Source organism: Mesoplodon bidens, assembly GCF_964165515.1.
Source record: "Mesoplodon bidens genome assembly, chromosome: 2".
Lineage (NCBI taxonomy): Eukaryota > Metazoa > Chordata > Mammalia > Artiodactyla > Ziphiidae > Mesoplodon > Mesoplodon bidens.
Genome location: NC_138177.1, coordinates 21,788,190 through 21,812,622, shown reverse-complemented (window position 1 = coordinate 21,812,622; position 24,433 = coordinate 21,788,190). Strand labels below are relative to the sequence as shown.

At 38.4% G+C, this 24,433-nt stretch overlaps 1 protein-coding gene across 3 annotated transcripts in view; it reads left to right on the top strand.

Moving 5' to 3' along the window:
• The window catches only part of NVL (nuclear VCP like), an 82,007-nt gene that overhangs the window by 32,051 nt on the left and 25,523 nt on the right, over window positions 1-24,433 (top strand). For all 3 annotated transcript variants that reach the window (XR_014015059.1, XM_081224259.1, XM_081224258.1), the window contains 5 exons: window positions 141-359; window positions 1,178-1,282; window positions 6,612-6,674; window positions 11,561-11,680; window positions 15,298-15,397. Coding sequence is in view for 2 of the 3 variants with exons in the window: in XM_081224259.1 (XP_081080385.1) it covers window positions 141-359; window positions 1,178-1,282; window positions 6,612-6,674; window positions 11,561-11,680; window positions 15,298-15,397 (607 nt within the window). In the remaining variant the exon portion in view is untranslated. The remainder of the gene's footprint in view (window positions 1-140; window positions 360-1,177; window positions 1,283-6,611; window positions 6,675-11,560; window positions 11,681-15,297; window positions 15,398-24,433) is intronic.

Sequence of the window (24,433 nt, the reverse complement as noted above, 5' to 3'; positions counted from 1 at the left end):
TGGAGAAAATTATTATAATGCATAGAAGTTCGTGTAGTTTACAGAAATATTGCAGTAATAATTTTTTAAAGTACAAACAATAACGTTTTCAACAAACTTTGTGGCTTTTCATTTTTTACCCCTCATTTGTTCCCTTTCAGGATGAATTGCAAAGGCTCTTGGGGTTGCTGAGGAACCGAGATCCCCTCTCAGAGGAGCAGCTGCAAGGGCTGTGCCTTGAGTTGAATGATTTCATTGTTGCTCTATCCTCTGTCCAACCCTCTGCTAAAAGGGAAGGCTTTGTCACTGTCCCTAATGTGACATGGGCAGATATTGGTGCCCTGGAAGACATTAGAGAGGAGCTCACCATGGCAATATTGGTAGGTATATCTGCCGCTGTTGTTGGCGTGTGTGATGGGTAAACGATCATGCGTGTGTACTAGGTTGTATGTCTAAATTGGCTTACCTATATGTTTTCTTTTATCTGTTGTATTATTATTAAGCCCCCAATGATGGTTTTTCATTCTTCTGAGATCTGCTTTAGATTTTTTCTTTTGGTTGTGCTTGAATTCTGTGGCAGTGAGTTTAAAGAAGAAAAGAAAAGAAAACATTTTAGGTTTTAACCGAGAATAAATTATTTGAGAAATACTTTCTGAACTTGGTCACGCTCATAAGGGTCAAAGCAGTTTTAATGCCCATGAAACTTTGGATTTTCATTTACTCTTACTTTTCCACTTCCCTGATCATCTCATGGTTCATTAATGATGTATGATCCATTTAGAGGTGTGTAACTACTGAAAGAGAAAATACGTGGAGATGATAGTGAACAGGTATCTCTTGCTTTTGATTACATAGAGTACCGCTGCTTCTGATTTCTTAAAGGGGACCATTGCTTAAAATCTTTATAACCTAGAAATCTAGATACGTTTTCTAAAAATTGAGTTTAAAATGTTGAAATACTGTATCTAAAATGTTTTCAGAACTTACATTTAAGTATGAATTTTTCAAGAGCAGGGATTTTAAATTTATCACCACTTACCTCATGCTTGAAACAGAGGTAAGCACTCTGTGCCAGGCACTGTTCTTATCTTCAGGCCTCACAATCAGTGTTGAAAATAGGCATCTAGAGATGATTTGAATATGCAGTAGTAGAAAGTGGACATTTGTAACAGATTGATGTTGGGATTGTTTTTTCCAGGCACCAGTACGTAACCCAGATCAGTTCAAAGCTCTTGGGTTGGTGACTCCAGCTGGAGTCCTCCTTGCTGGTCCCCCTGGCTGTGGGAAAACTCTGCTGGCAAAGGTATGGAATAATTCAACTGCATTTATTTTATTTCTTACTATCAGTTAGGATAACATGAATTTAACTTTAAATGTTACAGTGAGATATTTTTGCATATTTTCTATTAGAATTTCATTTTGGAAAGACTGACAATTTTCTTCAGGAAAGTTTCCCACTTTTACTTTAATTACACAAGGTATATCATTGAAAATTTGGAAAAGAAAATTTTAAATCTACCATAACCCCATCGATTTTAACACAGAAATTTTCATGTTTTCTGTGTATTATATTCTAAGTTTTTAATGAACATTATTGCATAGTTGTAGTTTGTAGCTGACCTTGTTTCCTGCTTTGATATAGTTATTATTTATAAGTTAAGTATTTTCCTCTACGTTCCTTATTACAAATGTTACTTTGAAAAATTAGTTTTTTGCAATAGAAAATATAGATAAGCAAAAGGGAAAAGCGTTACTTATAATCCTCTCACTATTGCCTACTAGCAACCACTGTTTCATTTTGTTGTTAGTCCTTCCAGATGTTCTTTTGTACATATATATCGATAATATGAATAACTTATATACATATATTTACAACTATAAGGTTTTTAAACATGCGTTTCTCACTTATCAATATTTCTTGAACATCTTCCCATGTCAGTATATACAGATACACATTAGTATTTTTAATGCCTGCGTAGTGTTCTGCCATAAAGATGCTCTATAATTGGGCTTCCCTGGTGGCACAGTGGTTGAAAGTCTGCCTGCCGATGCAGGGCACACAGGTTCGTGCCCTGGTCTGGGAAGATCCCACATGCCGCAGAGCTGCTGGACCCGTGAGACATGGCCGCTGAGCCTGCGCTCCACAACGGGAGAGGCCACAACAGTGAGAGGCCCGCATACTGCAAAAAAGAAAAAAAAAATGATGCTCTATAATTTACGGAAATGATTCCCCTATTATAACAACATTGCATGAAACAGTCCTGTGCTTACATTTTTGTACCTCGACGGGTAATTTTAATAGAATGCATTCCTAAATAATTTTTTAATAAAAAGAATGCATGTATTTAAAGCTTTTGATCCATTAGCACTCAATCAAAATGATCTATTACCCAGTTACACTTGATCCATTACCATTACACTTGATCCATTACCAAAGTGTCTTCCAAAAAGTTTGTACCAGTTTCATCCATATAGGGTATGAGTATCCATTTACCCAACACCCCAAATTAGCAATAGCCATTAACATTGTTTTTAATATTTGACAATCTAATAGGTAAAAATGGTTATCTTACAGTTTTTAAGTTATGTTTTAAAAGCTACTAGTGGGCTTTTAAAAATAATATGTGTTTATTGGCTTTTTTCTTTATGAATTGTCTGTTTGTATCCTTTGTTTTCTTAACATGCTTGTGATTTATTTATAATCACTCTTCATATAGTAAGATCTGTTATATTTGTAGTTTGTCAGTGTTTTTGGCATTCTTACTTTATTGATCATAGTTTTGACACTTTTTTTCCTTTGGAATCATGCTTACTAGAACCATTTTTCTTGTCTGTATCTTATATTAGTCATCATTTTTAATGTCTGTATAATATTCCATCTATAATTTACTTAACCCTTATCAACTTTTAAAAATATTTGGATTGGGCTTCCCTGGTGGCGCAGTGGTTGAGAGTCCACCTGCCGATGCAGGGGACACGGGTTCGTGCCCCGGTCCGGGAGGATCCCACATGCCGTGGAGCGGCTGGGCCCGTGAGCCATGGCCGCTGAGCCTGTGCGTCCGGAGCCTGTGCCCCGCAATGGGAGAGGCCACAACAGTGAGAGGCCTGCGTACCGCAAAAAAAAAAAAAAAAAAAAAAAAATTTGGATTACTTGTAAATAAGAAATCAAAATTAATGGCATTTTTAGTAAGTTTCACAGCAGCCGAGTAATCTGCGGCTCCTCAGTAAATAGCAAATATCCACAGTGCCATATGCCCATGTATATACATATATATACATATATATATATATATATATATATACATAAAATATACATGTAAATTTTTTAAAACTTATTTTTACTTATATTACTAAATTTCCTTGCTTAATGCTTTCAGTACTCTTACAAGGCATTGCTGTAAAGGAGTTTGGGAACAAAGGAGCAAAAGGAGAACACCACGGTTGCTGGTCTATGTTTTTTCACAACAGTTTTAGAACACTGTAGCCAGAAAGAAGGTCCTGCAAGCTAATATGTGAATTCACTGGATGGATGCAGTTCCCTTGCCTGAGTGCCTTGTAATGTTTGTTTGTTTTTTAGATATATCTGCCTTTGACTAGTTCTGCTCACAGCAGAAAGGAGATAGCTTAGATCATTTGAAATCCCTAAATAATGTTAAGGCGTCATAGATCAAATTTTTCCTCTTCTTCCCACCCCCTGCCTCCCCAAATTGCCAACATTTTGGTCCCTCTCTGTTCAGTCAGATTTCTGGTATCTGACCATTTAGAGCAGGGAATCTTACCTAGGACTCCATGGATGGACTTCAACAGCTCACTGGATCCATGAGCCCAGGCAATATATTATGAGTGTATGTATTTTTTCCAGGGAGAGAGTTCACACTTCTATTAGATTCTTCAAGAGATTCATGACTACATGCCCTAGAATCTAGAAGTAATAGAAAATGTCCTGGAATGGCAGAAGCAAAGTGTTACTGGAGTAAAGTTATGGAACCACTTATCAGTCAGTACCTGGCAACCTAGAATTGGTTATAAAATTAAGATTTTGGATGACCTTGGTTGTTTTGTCTACTCATGATAACAATAACATAATGAAAAATTTCTAAGCACTAGCACATACTATATAAATAGCATCAAGTAAAGGCATGTGATTGCTGGGGGCCAACACACTGAAAATTGGTGACTAATAAGAAGGAAACTGGAAGGAGAACAGTAAAAATCATTTAGTCATCTGCAACTATATAGTATGGAAGCAAACAGCTCCTAACACTGAGTACAAGATTCATGATGATATCCATGAAAAAATTAAATTATATTCACTGTATTTCATTTATCAATAGAAGAAAAAAGATTTCTGATAATTTCAGGAACTCTGTTGGGTGTTTTAATGGGTGAAATCTTAGTTATCTCGCATATATGGATGTTGAAAACCTAATGTAGATGAGTCATGCTTTATTAGATGTGTATCCTGACTCTACTTAGAGCGTGAGAGGTAGGAAAGCTAAGAAATTGGCAGCCAGAAAGACAGAGATTTCAAGATGTGGATAAGCTACATATTGAGCAGTTTTTGCCTGGCAGCGCCTGCATGCATTCATTTGTTCAACCAGTATTTGTTGAGCTACATACACTTTGCCAGAACTTGTGCAAGGTGCTAGGGATAAACTAGTGAACATGACCCCTACTCTAATGGAATTTATTGTCTGTTTTAAAGAGGCAGGCAGTAAACAAAACAATAAAATTGCAGCTTCATCTAAGTTATGATGGAAATAAACAAACTGTTGTGGCTATTTTAGGTTTGGTATTCAGGGGATGGTGATATTTAACAGAGTCCTGAAGGACTAGATAGCCACGTGAAGAGGCAGGGAAAGAAGGGGAAGAGTCTTCCAGATAGAGGGAACAGCAGTTGCAAAATCCCTGAAGTGGGAAAGGGCTTGGTGAATTCGAGAACCAGAGAGAGATCTAGTGGCTGGACTAAGAAGAAACTGTCATGTCGCAAAATATAGGCTTGCAAGCCATGGTGAATATTTCAATTTGTACTTGAAAATAAATGAGAAACATAGTAAAACTATATGATCTCATTTACATTTAAAAAAAAAATTTATTGGAGTATAGTTGATTTACAGTGTTGTGTTTCAGGTGTACAGCAAAGTGAATCAGTTATACATATATATATCTCCACTCTTTTTTTTTTTAGATTCTTTTTCCCATATAGGCCATTACAGAGTATTGAGTAGAGTTCCCTGTGCTATACAGCAGGTTCTTATTAGTTATCTATTTTATATATAGTAGTGTGTATACATCAGCCCCAATCTCCCAATTTATCCCTCCCCCCCTCATTCACATTTTTGAGTTAAGTGGAGAATGGATTGGAGGAAAGCAAGAGAGAGAGGAAGCCAGTTAGGGGTTTTTTGGTTTGGTTTGGTTTGGGTTTTTTGGCATGTCCAGACAATAGGTGATGCTGGTCTGGATGAGGGTTGTGGTATAGTGGAGAAATAGGAAGTATCAGACTCACCTACATTTTAGCATTAGAGCTAATAGAACTTACAGATGGATTGGCTGACCTGACAAGACAAGAGATCAAGGGGAGACGCCGTGGTTTTCGCTTAGAAAATATATTTACTGGGTTAGGGAGAAAAAGAGTTTGGGGTGTGGGATTTGGGGAGAGTTGGGAGAAATTCAGGAGTCCTGCTTTGGAAACGATAGATTTGAAAATCCTATGAGATCCAAATGGGAAATGAAAAAAAGAAAAAAAAAATCCAAGGGGAGATGCTGAGGAATGTGTTGAACATAAATCTTGAGCTCAGATATCAGGTTCTAAGAATAGGAAAGAACTTTATTCCCTGATCATTTTGAAGTTGTGAGTGATTTTATTCGGATTTCATCTCTACATTCTCAGTGTAATTTTTGTATTCTTCTACACATATAACCATATATTTCTCCTTTGTTATTCTCTTTGGCTTTCAGCCATGCAGTTTAATCTTTATTTATTAAACAAAATAACCTGTAAATACTGTAAAGACTGATAGCGGGGCCTCCCTGGTGGCGCAGTGATTGAGAGTCCGCCTGCCAATGCAGGGGATACGGGTTCGTGCCCCGGTCTGGGAGGATCCCATATGCCGCGGAGCGGCTGGGCCCGTGAGCCATGGCCGCTGAGCCTGCGCATCCGGAGCCTGTGCCCCGCAACGGGAGAGGCCACAACAGTGAGAGGCCCGCGTACCGCAAAAAAAAAAAAAAAAAAAAAAGACTGATAGCGATGCTTTTGACTTCTGGTTTATGAATGAATGAATGAATGATTGCTTTCATTGGGCACGGCATTTGTTTATAGATAGATTATGATTTCACTAGGATTCTAAGCTAGGGCTACAAATATACTTACATATACCATGTTTATATAAACAAAACATTTACATAAATGTTTCAGGTCATTTCCATCTGATTTCTAGTCTGTGGAAAGTTTTAGGTTCACATTTACTTCCTTTGATTTTCTTTTTATTCCCATTTGTCTCCTCTCCTTCTAATGAGAAAGAGGCAGCTATAAAAAGGGGGAACTAGAGTATAAACCACAAAAAGTCCTTGCATTATCACAAATTATTGTTATTTTATTATATGTTTGCCTTGTGTCTTTTTTCTCTTACTAGGCTGTTGCAAATGAGTCTGGGTTAAATTTTATATCTGTCAAGGGGCCTGAGTTACTAAATATGGTAAGTTGTTGTGGCATTAGCCATTATTTTTGATTAGGAAAAGTAATGGTCATTCAAATTACAGGGTCCTCAGATCATTGAAACAGTCGGGTTTTTTGGTAAAATCACTGTAATAGGAGTGAAGAGATTGAGCTTTGCTCTGCTGTACTATTTACCGTGTATAAATGCTTTCTTAATTAAGTCTGTTAACCTCTGAGCCTAAGTTTTCTCACCAGCAAAATGGAAATAATCAAAATAGTCAACATTTAAAGTGTTAACTCTGAATTTGTCAAGCCCTTTATATATATTATTCTTCAACGCCCTGTGAGATACAAATTGTTGTTTTCTCTGATTCACAGATGAGGAAACTTAAGTTTGGAGGGGTCATATAACTTGGCCAATGTCCAACAGCTTGGGGATAGTGGAGCTGACATTTGATCTGCTTTCCTCGTCCTGTTGTTGTATAGCTCAAATGAGTTAAGGATTAATAAAATACTTAGGGGGGAAGAAATCACTAAACTACTATATAATGACTTCTTTCTGCATTTAAGCAGCTTATATCTTAAATTTAAGAGACTTTGAATTTCTTATTTCTTGTTTATGCCTATGAAGAGTAAAATGCCATTCAATAATATTCAAACAAAGAAGAAATGAAAGTGGTATCATTTGTTTTAAAAGGCTTTTTCAATTTATCCCCCCTCTAATTTTTTTTGTTTCTATTAAATATGTTACTTTGCTCCTAAAATAAGGATTTGTACTTTTATTTTTACTCTTCTTACACTTCATTTTGGCTTTCTAGTGGAGGAGGTATTCAAAATAAGCGCTGAGGGGAAGGGATTGATGGGAGGTGAAGGGTGAGGCTGGCAAAGAAATAATAGCCAGGCAGTGCAGGGCCTTCATACCAAGCTGGAGTCAAAATGTTACCTTTAGAATATTAGAGAGCTAACAGAGTGTAACTTTTTTTTTAAGAGTGTAATATTTTTAAAATTTTACTGTGAAATATTTCAAGCATATAAGAAGTTATAAAGAGTAATATAATGACCCCTCCATGTATCTAACATCCAGCCTTAAAAAAAAACCCAATATATACTCGAAGCCCCCTGCAAACCTTTCCTAATCATGTCCTCCATTCTCTTTCCCATAGAATTTACTATAATCCTGAATTTGGTGTTTATTAATTCTGTACACTTCTTTCTACATTTACTGTATATGTTATATATTTATCCCTAAATAACATGTATTATTTTACACGTTTCAAAAAATAAGTTTATGAGAATTGGAAATGTGAACATCTACTGGACATTTTATATTAAGAAAATAACTTTTAAGTGTGATAATGATGTAGTTATGTTAAAACCATTATCTTTGGACTTCCCTGGTGGCTCAGTGGTTAAGAATCCGCCTGCCAATGCAGGGGACACAGATGCGAGCCCTGATCAGGGAAGATCCCATGTGCCACAGAGCAACTAAGCCCCGTGTGCCACAACTACTGAGCCTGCACTCTAGAGCCTGTGAGCCACAACTACTGAGCCTGCGTGCCACAACTACTGCAGCCCACGTGCCTAGACCTGTGCTCTGCAACAAGAGAAGCCGCTGCAATGAGAAGCCCACGCACCACAACAAAGAGTAGCCCCCGCTTGCCGCAACTAGAGAAAGCCTGCACATAGCAACGAAGACCCAACACAGCCATAAATAAATAAATAAATAAATAAATAAATAAATAAATAAATAAATGATGGGATTTTTTAAATATATTTTTTTAAAAAAACATTATCTTTGGGCTTCCCTGGTGGCGCAGTGGTTGAGTGTCCGCCTGCCGATGCAGGGGACACGGGTTCGTGCCCCTGTCTGGGAGGATCTCACATGCCACGGAGCGGCTGGGCCTGTGAGCCATGGCCGCTGAGCCTGCGCATCCGGAGCCTGTGCTCTGCAACGGGAGAGGCCACAACAGTGAGAGACCCGTGTACTGCAAAAAACAAAACAAAACATAACAAAACAAAAAATTATCTTTTAGAGACAGTGAAATATTTACAAATAAAGTTATGATGTCTGGGCTTTCCATCAAAATACCAAGTAGAAAGAAAAGTGGACAGAGTATAGATGAAGCAAGGTTGATCATGAATTGAGCTGATAATAATGAAGCAGGGTGATGGGTATATCTGGGGTTTATTAAACTATTATATCTACTTTATTATATGTTTGGAGCTCCTTTTATAAATGGTAAAGCAAAAACAAAGCCACTTTATATAAATGGTATGTATTCTTTTGTAACTTGATTTTATTGTGATTTTTGTTGAACATTATATTTATAATATTTATCTGTGGTGATATATTTACCTCTAGTTATTAATTCTCTGTGCAGTAGTCCATTGAATGAGTATAACCACACTTCTTAAAAAATCAGTTTTTTTCTTTTTTTTAAAAAAAATATTTATTTATTTATTTGGTTGCACCAGGTGTTAGTTGTGGCAGGTGGGCTCCTTAGTTGCTGCTCGCCGGCTCCTTAGTTGTGGCATGCGAACTCTTAGTTGCAGCATGCATGTGGGATCTAGTTCCCTGACCAGGGATCAAACCCAGGCCCCCTGCACTGGGAGCGTGGAGTCTTAACCACTGTGCCACCAGGGAAGTCCCTTAAAAACACCAGTTTTTTTCTTGATTCACGCTTAGGTTGAACATTATATACATATATCCTTACATATATTTGTGAGGTATTTTCACCCTAGGGTATGTACTCAATAGTAGAATTGCTGTATCTTATACAGTATATACTTTCAAAAATATTAAGTATTGCCCACTTTTTTCCTAAAGTGGTTGTTACTGAGTTTTACTTTCACCAGCAGTGAATGAAAGTTACTTACGTTTTTGCCAGTCTGATGAGTATGAAATTTTATCTCATTGTCATCTGGTTTGTTTTTTAGAGGTAAATGTGGGAAGAGTTCTGTGGAAGAGTCCAGAATGACTCTGAGAGATTAAGTGATCTAATGAGGAAGATAGACATCTTAGGGTTAGAAAATGAGTTTGCTCTAGGACGTTTTAGATTAAAGAGCCATTTGGAGGGATTCAGCAAACGATAGGAAATGTGAGTCTGGAGCTCTGAAGAGATTTGGGAGTAAGTATCCATCTAAATGGCACCTAAAACCTAGGGAATGGGAAAGGTCGAGTAGTGTTGTAAGGTGGTCTCTGACAGAACCTTGGAAGACACCAACATTTACAGGCCAGGGAAGGAAAAGCTGGCAAAGGAGACCGTTCTGAAGGCGGAGGACGCCCAAGACTTTCTAAGCCTGAAAACCTAGGGAAGATCATTTTTTCCACCTGTCAATGTAACCAAACAATAGAAAAGAAATTGAAAGTAGGACTCTGGGTTTAGCAATTAGAATGTCACTAGTGACTTTAGGGAAAATATTTTCAATAATTATGTTTGCAAAAGCCAGATTATAATGGTTGAAAACTGATGGCAAATAAGGAATTAGAAATAATAAGTATAGGATCCTTACTTGAAATAGTTCTTAAAGGCCAAGGTAGTGGGAATTTTAATCATTGTTACCTTTCTTAAGATGAATTGATTTTAATCTGTCCTTTTGAAACTTTAGGTTTACCTTCCCCTAAACTAAATTTCCTTTTACTTAGTCAATTTGGTTAGCCAAATCCAAAGTCCCTTTGCCAGCTGTATTGATTCTTCTCTTTCATCCCTGTTTGAAACTCTCTGTCCCAACCCACTGATATCTTTGAAAATATCTCCTGAATGTCTTTTCAGCATTCCAAATATAATTTTTGCTGATTTAGATTTTTCAGGAAACTAAATAGGTCTGCTGTATTTGTACACTGAGCAGGATGTTATGATCAGAGAAAAATTTGAAACTGTCATGACTTCTGCTTTCCAAGGACTTTATGATGTAATATAGTGAAGGTAGAATAGCTCAGAAGTTATAATAGTAGGAAGTGCTGTAAGACCAAAGCAGAGAGGGTGGTGGGAAGAAAGATTAGTGATCTTGATCTAGAATGCAAGAGCTGTTTTAGAGGTAGGCTGGAGAAGCAGTTCAAGTGAGAAGCAGAATAAGCAAAAGTACAAAGAAAAGTTACAGGGCAGATCTGAGGAAAAGAAGTTCTACTCAAATAGAAAATAAAAATACTTTAATCATTGTCATCTGTGATGTATTCTGTGCCTTAATTACTTTATTATGACCATATAGTCATAAAAGAACATAAAAGATAACCTTATGATATAATTGGCACTGTAAAGACATTTTCAGATTGTCTTATTTAGCAGTATTATGAGAAACAAAGCTTTTCTTAGTTAACTAATTTGAAATTTTACAACAACAGTTTCTTGTGCTTAGCTGAAAGTAAAGCTGTATTTTTACATATAACTTTATATTAATTAGTCCTAATGTTATAGCTGCTTGTGAATTGCTTTGTATTTTGATTTTACCATACATTATGCATTATGAAACCTGGTAGATGTCTAACTGGCTCAGTTTGCCTCCTCTGATGTTGTATGACCGTTAGCTCTTCCTTTAGCAAGATGACTTGTGTAGAAATGGCAGTAGAACAGTAAATTGTCTTGTTCACATTTAAAATACTGTTGAATTAATGAAAATTACTGCCGGGTATTTTATATGCATAAAGCTTTGATCCGTTCTAAAATACCATAAAATTGTGGAATTTTTTTGAGCTAGAGGAGACCTTTCATTCTATTTAGTCTTCATTTTATAAATGAGGAAATTTATAATAAGCTTAAGTAATAGCTAATCTTATTAAGTTGAACCACATATAACTGGCTATTTTTGACCTAATACTTTTTGGACTCTGACATATAAATGTCATTTAAAACTAGTACTACTATAATTTGACCCAAACTCCAAAGTTGAAACATCTCTACATTTTATTTCCTTTCTGTATATGGCTAGTATGTTGGTGAAAGCGAGCGCGCTGTGCGACAGGTTTTTCAGCGAGCCAAGAATTCAGCACCCTGCGTGATATTCTTTGATGAAGTGGATGCCTTATGTCCTCGAAGATCAGCCCGAGAGGTAGGTATCATAGTTTAGTGATTACAGATTTTTTTTAAAGCACCATAAACCTTTTGTAAGTTCTTACAAAGTTACATAAAGTTCAAATAGTTCTTATAAAGTCATTCATTGAGAACACTGAGACTCTTTAAGTAAAGAAACCTAGTAATTTGAAAACAGGGCCTAGGGATAACAATTGTATTTTTATTAGCCTCTGTATCCATTTTTCTTTCTGTGTATTATTTTGGTTGCACATATCTGATTCACACCAGTGAGTTTTGGGGAATGGAAATGATTATTAGTTTTGGATAGCCTGCCTTGTAATCGTATGATTCTCTTCAGAGTTCTTGGAGAAAATATAATTTAAGACATCATGCACTCAAAGTAGGGTCAGATGATATGCTTTAAGACACAGCACCATTTCTATCTGGGGAAGATATAAATTGGTGTGCATTAAAGACCACTTGCATTACTACACTGAGTCACCATTCTTAGAAATTTTGGTACAGTGATTGCCTGGAAAACAGTTATCAGGAATACTGTTTGAATCATAGTGAAGCATAATATAAAGAATATATTTAAAAAATATATATATAACCTTTTGAAGAGGATAGCAAAGACTGTGTATTAAGTACATTTATTACAAGATGATTGAGGAAATGATTATATTTCTTATGTGATTCGTTTTCACATAGTTACTCTGTGCGTGTTCTTGGGTTGTGAAACATTTATTAGGTGCCTCGTTTTGCTTAAAATTCCCAGCATTCAGAAGTTGAAAAACAAAACTTGACTAGGATAAGTGTGCTTTATATCATAGCAATTTTGTTTCCTCCCCCAGCAGTCAGCAATATCACAGAAAATCCTTATTACAGTCTTATCTCTGATAGTGATGTCAGTGGCCAGGGCAGAGATCCTTCCTGGGTTCTCCTGCCGGCCATCACGTTCCAAAATCTAATGTGGGATCCAGAGCAAAATCCTACACGCTATATCCAGCTGGTGGGGGCATGGTATGCTCTGGATTTTACTCCTTTTTATTCCCTTTTGCTGTGAATTAAACCCTTTGTTCATTGATAGCCCATTTCATTGGTTTGCATCTCTCTGTTATCAAGTGGTAATTTAAATTAGGAGGTATATCCAGTCAACTTGCCCTCAGAGAAGTCTGCATTCTTATGAACTACATTTCTAACTTCTAGGTTATCTCTCTCGGCTGTCAGCTACCACACATCTCTCTAATCAGATATGTGTTTTGCTTTAACATTTTCACCTGAAGGGGATTCTGAAAATATTTTAAAATTGAACATATTCTTTTTTTAATGATGCAAGTTATTCATGAATACATGCTTGTGAAAAATGCAAGTAAATACAAGTATAAAGAGTCAAGTCTTCCAATTCTCCTCCCTGTTACTCTTCTTGGAGGTTACTTCTGCTGACAGTTTAGTGTTTTGCATTTGTGGCCTAGAACTTTTTCTATAAGCTTAAAAACACGTATGATTTAAACTTATTTTTTATATAAATGTCGTCATTCTATCTGACATTTTACCCATGTACTTAATAACTTATTTTGTAACTATTGAATAAATATTCCACAGTCTGGATAGGGAAGAATTAATTCAACAATTCCCCTGTTTTGGACATTTACATTGTTTCTAGTTGTTTCCCTTATAAACACAACTGTATTAAACATTCTTATCACATATTTTTGTGCACATGTGGGAATATGTGAGAGTTTTGGAAGTAGAATTTCTGGGTAGAAGATGTATACAAATATTTTGAAAGCTAACACAGTCATTCTTCGCAAAAACTACCAGTTACATACACCTACCAACTAAAAATAACCATTTTCTACACCTTTGTCAACAATGGGTAATACCCATCTTTTTATTTTTCTCAATTTTATTGGCAAAACATGATGTTAAATTTTAGTATTCATGTCTCTGACCCTTTTGCTGTTGAAATGTTTTTCTGTGCTCACTTTGGCAGCACATACACTGAAAATGAAATGTTCCCCCCCCTTTTCTTAAGATTTTTTTTTTTTGATAACCATTTTTGTTTGTTTGTTTGTTTTGTTTTTTGCGGTACGCGGGCCTCTCACTGTTGTGGCCTCTCCCGTTGCGGAGCACAGGCTCTGGACGCGCAGGCTCAGCGGCCATGGCTCACGGGCCCAGCCGCTCCGCGGCATGTGGGATCCTCCCGGACCGGGGCACGAACCCGTGTCCCCTGCATCGGCAGGCGGACTCTCAACCACTGCACCACCAGGGAAGCCCTGATGACCATTTTTAACGTCTCAATTTATTGAATTTGTTACAGTATTGCTTCTGTTTCATGTTTTGGTTTTTGGCCCCAAGGCATGTGGGATCTTAGCTCCCGCACCAGGGATTGAACCCACACCCCCTGCATTGGAAGGCAAAGTCTTAACCACTGGACCACCAGGGAAGTCCCGTCTTCCCCTTTTTTTTGTTGTTAATTTATAAGCGCTTTTTATATGTGATGGAAATTAGTCTATTGTCCGATTATGTGTGTTGATACTATTTTTCCCAGTTTTATCACTTATCTTTTTTTATTATATAAAATTTTATATATAGTAAAGTCTATCAGCCTTTTCCTGAATTGATTGTGAGGTTTTTGTCTTGCTTAGGTAGGACAGTGTTTTGGGGGTTTTTTGTTTTTTTAAAACCAGTATTTCTTTATTTTTTTGAGTCCTGATTATAATTCTTTTAATCTCCTAACAGTTAATACTGTGTCTCCAAGGGGTGATAATAAGGTGCACCAAATTTTTTTTCTGGAGAAATCAGTATGTTAAACTCATTACCACCTCTGTACATAAAATGTATGTTGAAGAAAGGCAATTAATGACAAAAAGAAACACAGCACCACTTTTCTCATTTCCTATATTGTACATTTTAAAAATTTCTGCATTTAAAGGATAAACATCCCTCTATTCACCAACTCCCTGAACGTCTTAGATATTGCCCTGAGGTAGTTCAACCTTGTACTGCATGCTTCAAGGAAAAGCAAAAAGGCCTCAGTGTCCCAGCTGAAAGCTCTGGAATATCCAGTATCCTGGGGAGTCTGATCTGGCATTCAAAAGCTGAGTCTAGATTTGCCCAAAGGGAAATTCACTGTGGCTATTAGATCTTTTTTAAAATTTATTTTATTGAAGTATAATTGATTTACAATGTGTTAATTTCTACCGTACAGCGAATTGATTCAGTTAGACACATATATATTCTTTTTCGTATTCATTTCCATTATGGTTTATCACAGGATATTGAATATAATTCTCAGCTCTTAGATCTTTGAATAGCTCAGAGGCTTAAGACTGTGGGATCAGCTAAACCTGAGATTGAATTTCATCTCTACCCTTATGTAGCTTTGAGACCTTGGACAAATAGCCTCTCTAAGCCTCAGTTTCCTCACCTGAATTGTGGATGATAGCAGGATTGCTGGGGAAGCACACTGATGAGAACATGTTTTGCACAGTGCTTAGATATAGTGACTTCTCAGGAAATAATTGTTATATCTTTTGACAAAAGCTTTCATTCAAGTTAGCAAATGTATTATTTTGCATGGGAAAAAAAAAACGGTGATGTATTTTTCTTTTATTGGGAGCTGATGTAGCTGTATTTATTTGTTTTTAGACAGGGGCAAGTGTCCGGGTGGTAAATCAGCTACTTACAGAGATGGATGGTCTGGAAACACGTCAGCAGGTTTTTATTATGGCAGCCACTAACAGACCAGGTAAGAAAGAAGAATATAAAACAGATGAGTCTAAAAACTTACAGCGTTTACAAACAATATAATTTATATACATCCTAGTAAAGGAAGAGTAAGTTTGGGAAATCCCTTTTTGGTTCAGAAGTTGGAATAAAACCTTAGAAAGCTTTTATGTAAGCTATAGTAAAAAAAAAAAACAAAAACAAAACAGTATAACATTATTGCTTGGATTCTGTAAGATTTTTTTCTGTGTTGGTGCATAGAAAATTGTCTTGTTAGCAGAGAACCCTTGTAACATACACTTTTGACCACAAAGTATTATCAGAATTTATGTCCTATGGTTTCTCTCAAGCTTATAGGAGACAAGAACCAGTCTCTTTTTCACTGTATCTGAAGGTTAAAGATAGGTTTTTAAGGTTTTATACTGGAAGCATGTCCATATACCTACACTTAACTGTTTTTTAAAATTGTTAAAAAGCCTAAGTACTAGTGAGGGATTTAGAAACAATCTCAAACTTCAAAAGTACCGAAGGTGGCTTTTACTTTGGGTCCTCAGTTCTCTTCATATTGTTTAATACTTTGCCATCCATATGAGACGCTGTATCATAGCTGCTCCTGCATTGATATTTGTGTTAACTATGTCTACCTGCAATGACTTGGGACTTTAATTGCTTAAATGGATTTTTCGGTTTTCAAGCTGATGTAATTTTTCTTGTAAGTTAGTACAGATACTGAAACCTTCATGAATTATATACCATTTCATTTTAAAATGAAAAATCGAAAGGTTTGAATTAGACTCTTATCTTTGAATTAGAAATGCTCTGAGTTAGGCAGACCTGGGTTTGAGTCCTGGCTGTAGCACTTCATATCTTACTAACTGTTCTCTTTCAGCCCTAACTCGTGTATACCAACTGAGTAGATTATAATCCAGGTCTGACCCTAACCACCTGGAGTTAATGTCAGAACCTGCAGGTTAAGGGGTCAGTTGTCTACAAGACTGCCCTACTTCAGATGCCAGATGCAAGTGGTGTCTCCAGGACACACGCACTTCTGACCGGCCTGCTACAAACTTGGGGATTCCCATCACCCCTTTCAGATTCAGTAATTTGCTAAAAAGACTTAACAAAATGAAGAAAAGCACTGTACTTACAATTACAGTGTATTATAAAGGGTACACTTAGGGCTAGGTCTCAGAGGGAGTGCAGAGCTTCCATGCCCTCTCTCCATGGAGTCAGGGCACATCACCCTCTTGGCACATCACTGTGTTCATCGGTGAGGAATCTCCCTCAAGTTTGATGTCCAGAGTTTATTGGGATTTTGTTATGTATCCATGATTGACTGACTCATTGGCCATGTGACTGAACTCAGTCTCCAGCCCCGCCCTACCTCCCCAGATGTCTGGGTCCAAGTTCCAACCCTCTAATCAGATGGTAAATTGTTCTGGTAACCAGCCCCATCCTGAAGTTATCTGCAGGGCCAACCTTGAGTCATCTCATTAGCACAACAAAGACACTCCTGTTACTCAGAAAGCTCTAGCCAGGAATCAGGGGCAAAGACCAAATGTATTTATTCCTTATTATGCCACATTAATCCTGGGCATGTATTACTTCATTTTGCTAACCAGTACTTCTTCATCTATAAAATGAGGATAATAATACCTAATAGGCAGTATTGTCCCAAAGCTTAAGTGATATTGGTAATGTATCTATCATAGTGTGTGGCAAGTAGCTGTTCAGTATTATTATCATTATTATGAGCACTTTTAGTATTAGCAGTAGGAGCAGTCATTAGGTCATAAAGTCAGAGAGTCATCCTCGAAGAAACCTTGAAGGTCTGTCAAATTTGGACAGAATCACATCCTACCTTTCCTGAGCAGCTACAGATTTTTCTAGCAGATTTCAAGAAGACAGTCTTTGGTGTGCTCTAATAACCTATTCTGTCTTTAACTGTATTCACCATTTTTCATATTTGTTTATTGTAAACACTCTTATCTTTTAGTTTAATCTCTGTAGATTAGAAAACAACAGGTCCTTCAGTGTTATTCAAATAATAGGTCCTTCAATGTTACTACTAGGTTTTACTTAAATCCCTTCCTTCAGAAGGGTACAGGTACATTACTTTTCCTCATGGGTTTTTTTTTTTTCCTCCGATCTCTTTATTCATCTTTGAATTCCTTAGGATTCTCCAGATTCTCCTTAGTTGTAAAACCCAGAACTGAGCACAGTAGTCTCTTGAGTTTAGCCAGTGAATGACAGGATGAATGTGGTGCCTCTGTTTTGTTCTTTCCAGTGTTCTTGAGTATTGTCTTCCTCCCCACTGTACCTCACCCATCCCTTTCTCCCCATAACAAGCCCCATTATGTTGAGGATCCACATAAATTTAAAAATAGATGTTTTAGATCTTTTCACTTGTATTGATGCCTATTTGGCAGTTCTGTTCCATGGTATTCTATCCTGTGACATTTTGTTTGATTGTTTATAACTTGGATTCTGCTCAGCTTCAAGAAACCCCTTCTTGCCCCATGTCCTGGTCAGCTCTTGCCGCCTGGTGAACTACTGCGATACTTAGTGGCTTAAAAATCACCATTTTTGCATTGTTCATAATTTTGTAGGTCAGGAATTCAGGGAGGGCTTGTCCAGGTGGTTCATCTCTGATCCACATGCCACCAGCACGCATGGCTGGGCCAGAGGATCCCCTTTCAAGGTCACTTCTTTACTCACATGTCTGGTGCTTTGGTACGCCTCGGCATTCTGCACACCCCCTCCCCCCAGCCCCTCCCCACCACCAGTTGTCATCTTCCAAGCCCTCTCCATGTGGCTTGGCTTCCATTAGAATGGTTCTCTGAGTACTCACATTTCTTACTTGACAGCTGGATTCCAAGAGATAAAGGTGGAAGCTGCCATTCCTTTGAAGGCAAGGCCCAGAATAGACAAATTCTCTTGGTCAGGGCAGTGACAGGAAGGGCCAGATTCAAAAGGAGAGAAGTAGAGATGTAAAAAAAGGGGGAGTTATCTTTAATCCTTCTTATGTATATTTTTCTTTCATCACATTCTTTGTTTTACGGTGCAAGTTATACATTCCGCCTTACAGCTTGGTGTTGTAGGTCAGTCATTTCAGTATAATTTTCTTGAGTCTCTCAGATTTACTCCTTCACTCATCAGATATTTATTGAATTTTTATTATATGCCTGATCCTACTGAGCTTTGGGAATTCAAAAGTTAACAATTCAGAAAAATTCTTTGCCTGCATGTATTCTGATTTGGGGCTGGGGAACAGGGGGTAAATAATAGACAATCAAATAAATAAAATAAAACAGGGTAAGAGGATGGAGAATGACTGGTGTTTGGGGAGAGGAATGCTAATTTAGATATCATAGTCCGGGAAAGCTTCTTCTTCAGAAGTAATGTCAGCACGCACCCAAAAAATGTGAAGTATCAAGCCATGCAAAAATCTGGGAGAAGGCATTCCAGGTAGAGAACAAACAATAAGTATAAAGGCCCTGAAGTGAAAACAAGTTTGGAGAACCAGCAACAAGGCCAGTGCGTCTAGAGTGAAAAGAGTTGGGGGGCAGTGATGGAGAAGTGCAAGGGGCCTTTTAGGCCACAGTAAGGGGTGTGGATTTTATTCTGCCATGAGGGTTTTTTTAATACATTTATTTATTTATTTGTTTGTTTGTTTGTTTATTTTTGGGCTGCGTTGGGTCTTCGTTGCTGTGCACAGGCTTTCTCTAGTTGCGGCAGGCAGGGGCTACTCTTTGTTGTGGTGTGCAGGCTTCTCATTGTGGTGGCTTCTCTTTGTTGCGGAGCACGGGCTCTAGGCATAACACGGGCTACAGTAGCTGTGGCTCGTGGGCTCAGTAGTTGTGGCTCGCAGGCTCTAGAGCTCAGGCTCAGTAGTTGTGGCGCACAGGCTTAGTTGCTCCACGGCATGTGGGATCTTCCTGGACCACTTGTGTCCCCTGCATTGGCAGGCAGATTCTTAACCACTGCACCACCAGGGAAGTCCCATGAACGTTTTCTGAGTGGAGGAGTGAAGTGATCTGATTTTCTTTTTCTTTTTATAAAATATGTGACTTTTTATTTTACTTTGTATTTTGAAACAATTATAAATTCACAACAGATTAGAAAAATAGTGCACAGAAGTTCCATGTACCCAGTTTAACTCAGTTGTTGCATTTTACATAACTGTGGTACAAAATCAAAACCAGGAAATAGACATTTGTGTAATTTGTCTATTTTTTTGCCATTTTAGCACAAGTGTAGATTCATGTGATCACCACTGCAGTCAATACAAGAACTATTCCATCACCACAAAGATCTCCCTCATGCTATCCCTTTATAGTAACAACCACCTCTCTCCCACCATGTCTAACTCAAGGCAACCACTAATCTGTTCTCCATCTCTATAATTGTGTCACTTTAAGAATTTTATATAAAAGTAATCGTACAAAATGTGACCTTTTAGGTTGGCTTTATTCACCTATTCTAACGCCCTTGAAATCTATTCAAATTCTTGTGTGTATCAATAGATTGTTCCTTTTTAGTACTGGGTAGTATTCTGTGGTGTGGAGGTTCTAGTTAGTTTAACCATTCTCTTCTGGGGGCATTATGATCGTTTCCAGTTTTTGACTGTTTCATATAAAGCTACTCTGAACATCTACATATAGGTTCTTATGTGGACATAAGGTTTCAGTTCTTTGGGATAGATGCCCAGGAGCATGATTGCTGGGTCGTATGTTAAGTATGTGTTCAGTTTTTTAAAGAGGTTGTCAAAGTCTTCCTGAGTGGCTATAATTTCTATCAGTAATGCTAAGGAAGATTCAGTTTCTTTGCATCTTTGCTGGTATTTTGTACTGTCACTGTTTTTATTTTATCTTTTCCAAGAGATGTATAGTGATATCTCATCATGGTTTTATTTGTATTTCTATGATGGCTGATAAGAACTTCTTTTCATGTGTTTCTTTGCCATCCTTATATCTTCTTCAATGAATTGTCTCTTTGTGTCCTTTGCCCATTTTCTAAATTGGAATGTGTATTTTTTTTATTGTTGAGTTTTGAGCGTTCTGTATATATTCTAGATGTGAGTCCTTTGTCAGATATGTAATTTGCAACTTTTTGTCCAAGTCTGCATCTTGTCTTTTCATCTTCTTAATCACAGAGATCCAAATTATTAATATTTCCTTTTATATATTACACTCTGTGGACCATGTCTAAAATCTGTTTTTCAAAACTATGTCCCAAAGATTTTCTCCACTGTTTTCTTCTGAAAGTTTTATGGTTTTATGTTTTACATTTAAACCTATGGTCTATTTTTAGGTAACATTTATGTGAGGTGCAAAGTTTAGGTCGAGGGTTTTTTTTCCTATGGGTATCCAGTTGGCTCCACCATCATTCACTGAAAAGACTATCCTTCCTCCACTGAATCACTTTTGTACCTTTTTCAAAAATCAGTTGGTAAATACTAGTAATGAACAATCGGAGTTTGAAATTAAAAACACAATACCGGGCTTCCCTGGTGGCGCAGTGGTTGAGAGTCTGCCTGCCGATGCAGGGGACACGGGTTCGTGCCCCGGTCCGGGAAGATACCACATGCCGCGGGGCGGCTGGGCCCGTGAGCCATGGCCTCTGAGCCTGCACGTCCGGAGCCCGTGCTCCGCAACGGGAGAGGCCACAACAGTGAGAGGCCCGCGTACTGCAAAAAAAAAAGATGCCTGTTAGTGAAACAGAATTGTCGAGTATGAGCCAGCTTTTCTTTGAGAAAAGATGTAATACGTAGAATTTTGTAAGAGCTTTTGGTGGAGCATAGTTTAAATCATCTAACACATATATACACACACACACTTTATGGTATATAGATTACTCAGGATGCTTTTTACTGTAAATAAAACAAGTAAATAATTTCTTAAAATAATAAACAACAAAATACTAATGTGATGTTGTCAGAGAATTTAAATGATTATAAAAGTCCTAAACTAGAATGTTTTCTAAGTACAATTGGGATTCTTTATATCAAGCTTTATTTTGGGGCATGCAGATCTGGCTTTAAGATCTCTGTATATTTAAGATAAAAGATGTTTTCACAGCATGGTATTGGCATAGACATAGACATATAGATCATTGGATAGTAGAATTAAAAAATGTTCCCACAAATATCTGGACAATTGATTTATTTTTATAGAGCACAAAGGCAATACAGTGGAAAAAGGATAGCCTTTTCAATAGTTGCTGGAACAGTTGGATATCCATATGCAAGAAAAATGAACTTTAATCCCTATCTTTTACCATATGCAAAAATTAACCCAAATGAATCAAAGACCAATGAAAACCCAAAGCTATAAAACTGCTGGAAGAAAACACAGGAGAAAATTTTTTTCTATCTTGGATTAAGCAAAGATTTCTTAGATGGATAAATTGAACTGCTCTTCGAAAGATGCCACTAAAAGAATACAGAGACAAACCACAGACTGAGAGAAAATACTTGCAAAGTACATTATTTGTTAAAGAATATATAATGAACTCAACGACACAACTCAAAACTCAACAACAACAAAAAAGACATTAAAAATAGGCAAGGGCTTCCCTGGTGGCGCAGTGGTTGAGGGTCCGCCTGCCGATGCAGGGGACACGGGTTCGTGCCCCGGTCCGGGAAGATCCCACATGCTGTGGAGCGGCTGGGCCTGTGAGCCATGGCCTCTGAGCCTGCACGTCCGGAGCCCGTGCTCCGCCACGGGAGAGGCCACAACAGTGAGAGGCCCATGTACCGCAAAAAAATAAATAAATAAAAAATAAAAATAGGCAAAAGATTTGTACAGACACCTCACCATAGAAAGTATACAGGTGGCAAATAAACACATGAAAAGGTGCTCAACATCGTTAGTCATCAAGGAAATGCAAATTAAAGCCTCAGTGAGATATCACTGCAAACCCTAGAATGACTGACTAAAATGAAAAAGACTAACTATAGGTCATTTCATGGATGCTGGGTTTGCGAGAGCATCTGTGGGTGCCCGGCGGGAGGGGACCGGAAAGACCCAGCTGAGGGTGTGTGGATTTGAGCCTCCGCATTTCTAGCCCAGGATCTCGAAATGCATTGTGATTCCTGTCCATTAGACTGTAAACTTTATGTAGGTAATCTTAGAAACAATGGTAGTGACCGAACTGGAACAAGCTTTTGGCTATTGTGGACCCATCCAAAGTGTGTGGGTTGCTAGAAACCCTCCTGGCTTTGCTTTTGTTGAATTTGAAGATCCCAGAGAGGCAGAGCTAGATGGGAGAACACTTTGTGGCTGCCGAGTAAGAGTGGAACTGGGTTTTGTTTGTTTGTTTGTTTGTTTGTGCGGTACGCGGGCCTCTCACTGCTGTGGCCTCTCCCGTTGCGGAGCACGGGCTCCGGACCCGCAGGCTCAGCGGCCATGGCTCACGGGCCCAGCCGCTCCGTGGCACGTGGGATCTTCCCAGACCGGGGCACGAACCCGTGTCCCCTGCATCGGCAGGCGGACTCTCAACCACTGTGCCACCAGGGAAGCCCAAGAGTGGAACTGTTGAATGGTGAAAAGAGAAGTCGAAATCTTGGCCCACCTCCTTCTTGGGGTCATCACCCTCAAGATGATTATTATTTTTATTTATTTATTTATTTATTTATTTATTTATTTTTGGCTGCATTGGGTCTTCATTGCTGTGGGCGGGCTTTCTCTAGTTGGGGTGAGCGGGGGCTACTCTTTTTTGCAGTGCGCAGGCTTCTCATTGCGGTGGCTTCTCTTGCTGTGGAGCACAGGCTCTAGGCGTGCAGGCTTCAGTAGTTGTGGCATGTGAGCTCAGTAGTTGTGGCTCGTGGGCTCTAGAGTTCAGGCTTAGTAGTTGTGCTGCATGGGCTTAGTTGCTTTGCAGCATGTGGGATCCTCCTGGACCAGGGATCGAACCTGTGTTCCCTGCATTGACAGGTGGATTCTTAACCACTGCGCCACCAGGGAAGTCCCTCAAGATGATTATTGAAGGAGGAGGCCTCCCTCGCTGCAGATCCACAGATCTCCAAGACAGAGAACCACCTCCTACAGCTGGAGCAGGTCCCTTTCTAAAGATAGGAGAAGAGAGAGAAATCACCGTCCTGGGAGAGAAATCACAAGCCGCCCCGAACTTTCTCTAGGTCTTGTAGCCAGCCGATCTAGGTCAAATGAAAGGAAATAGAAGACCAGTTTGCAAGAGGAGTGTTGTACAGGAAATAACTTCATTTGACGGGAGTATGTACAGAAAATTCAAGTTTTGTTTGAGAATTCATAAGCTTGGTGCATTTCTTTTTTAATAAATTTATTTATTTATTTATTTTTGGCTGCATTGGGTCTTCGTTGCTGCGCACGGGCTTTCTCTAGCTGCGGCAAGTGGGGGCTACTCTTCGTTGTGGTGTGCGGACTTATTTCAGTGGCTTGTGTTTTGAGGAGCACGGGCTCTAGGCGCGCGGGCTTCAGTAGTTGTGGCTCGCGGGCTTAGTTGCTCCGCGGCATGTGGGATCTTCCCAGACCAGGACTCAAACTCATGTCCCCCTGCATTGGCAGGCGGATTCTTAACACTGCGCCACCAGGGAAGTCCAAGCTTGGTGTATTTTTAAGATGTTTTAGCTGTTCACATTTGTCTGTCTGTTGGCACAGTGACGCATAAAGGTGTAATTCTCTATGGTTTGAAATGGACTATATGAGGCATGTAATATCAAGAATTGTTACTTTACAGTGTTCCCTTAAGCAAAATTGGATTTGCTTTGAATTTTAGTCTTGCGTAGACTGATAATAAATCTACAACTCCTGCCCAGCTAAAGTATGATGTTTAATATTATGGAAACAAAACTGGCAAAAATTGAAAAGACTTTTTCCATAGCTGGGATATGGTATGCAGCTGTAGTTAAGCAAGCAGTCTTTAAACCCTGCTGTGAACACAAGCCAGCAGGTAAAAATTAAAGCTGCACCCTTAACCTAGATTAGAGGTTTAAAAATTCTACTAGTGTTCACACTGGACAAGAGGTTGTCCAGTTGGTGTAGAATTGAAGAAGTTTCAAGAAATTAGTTTACCTTTG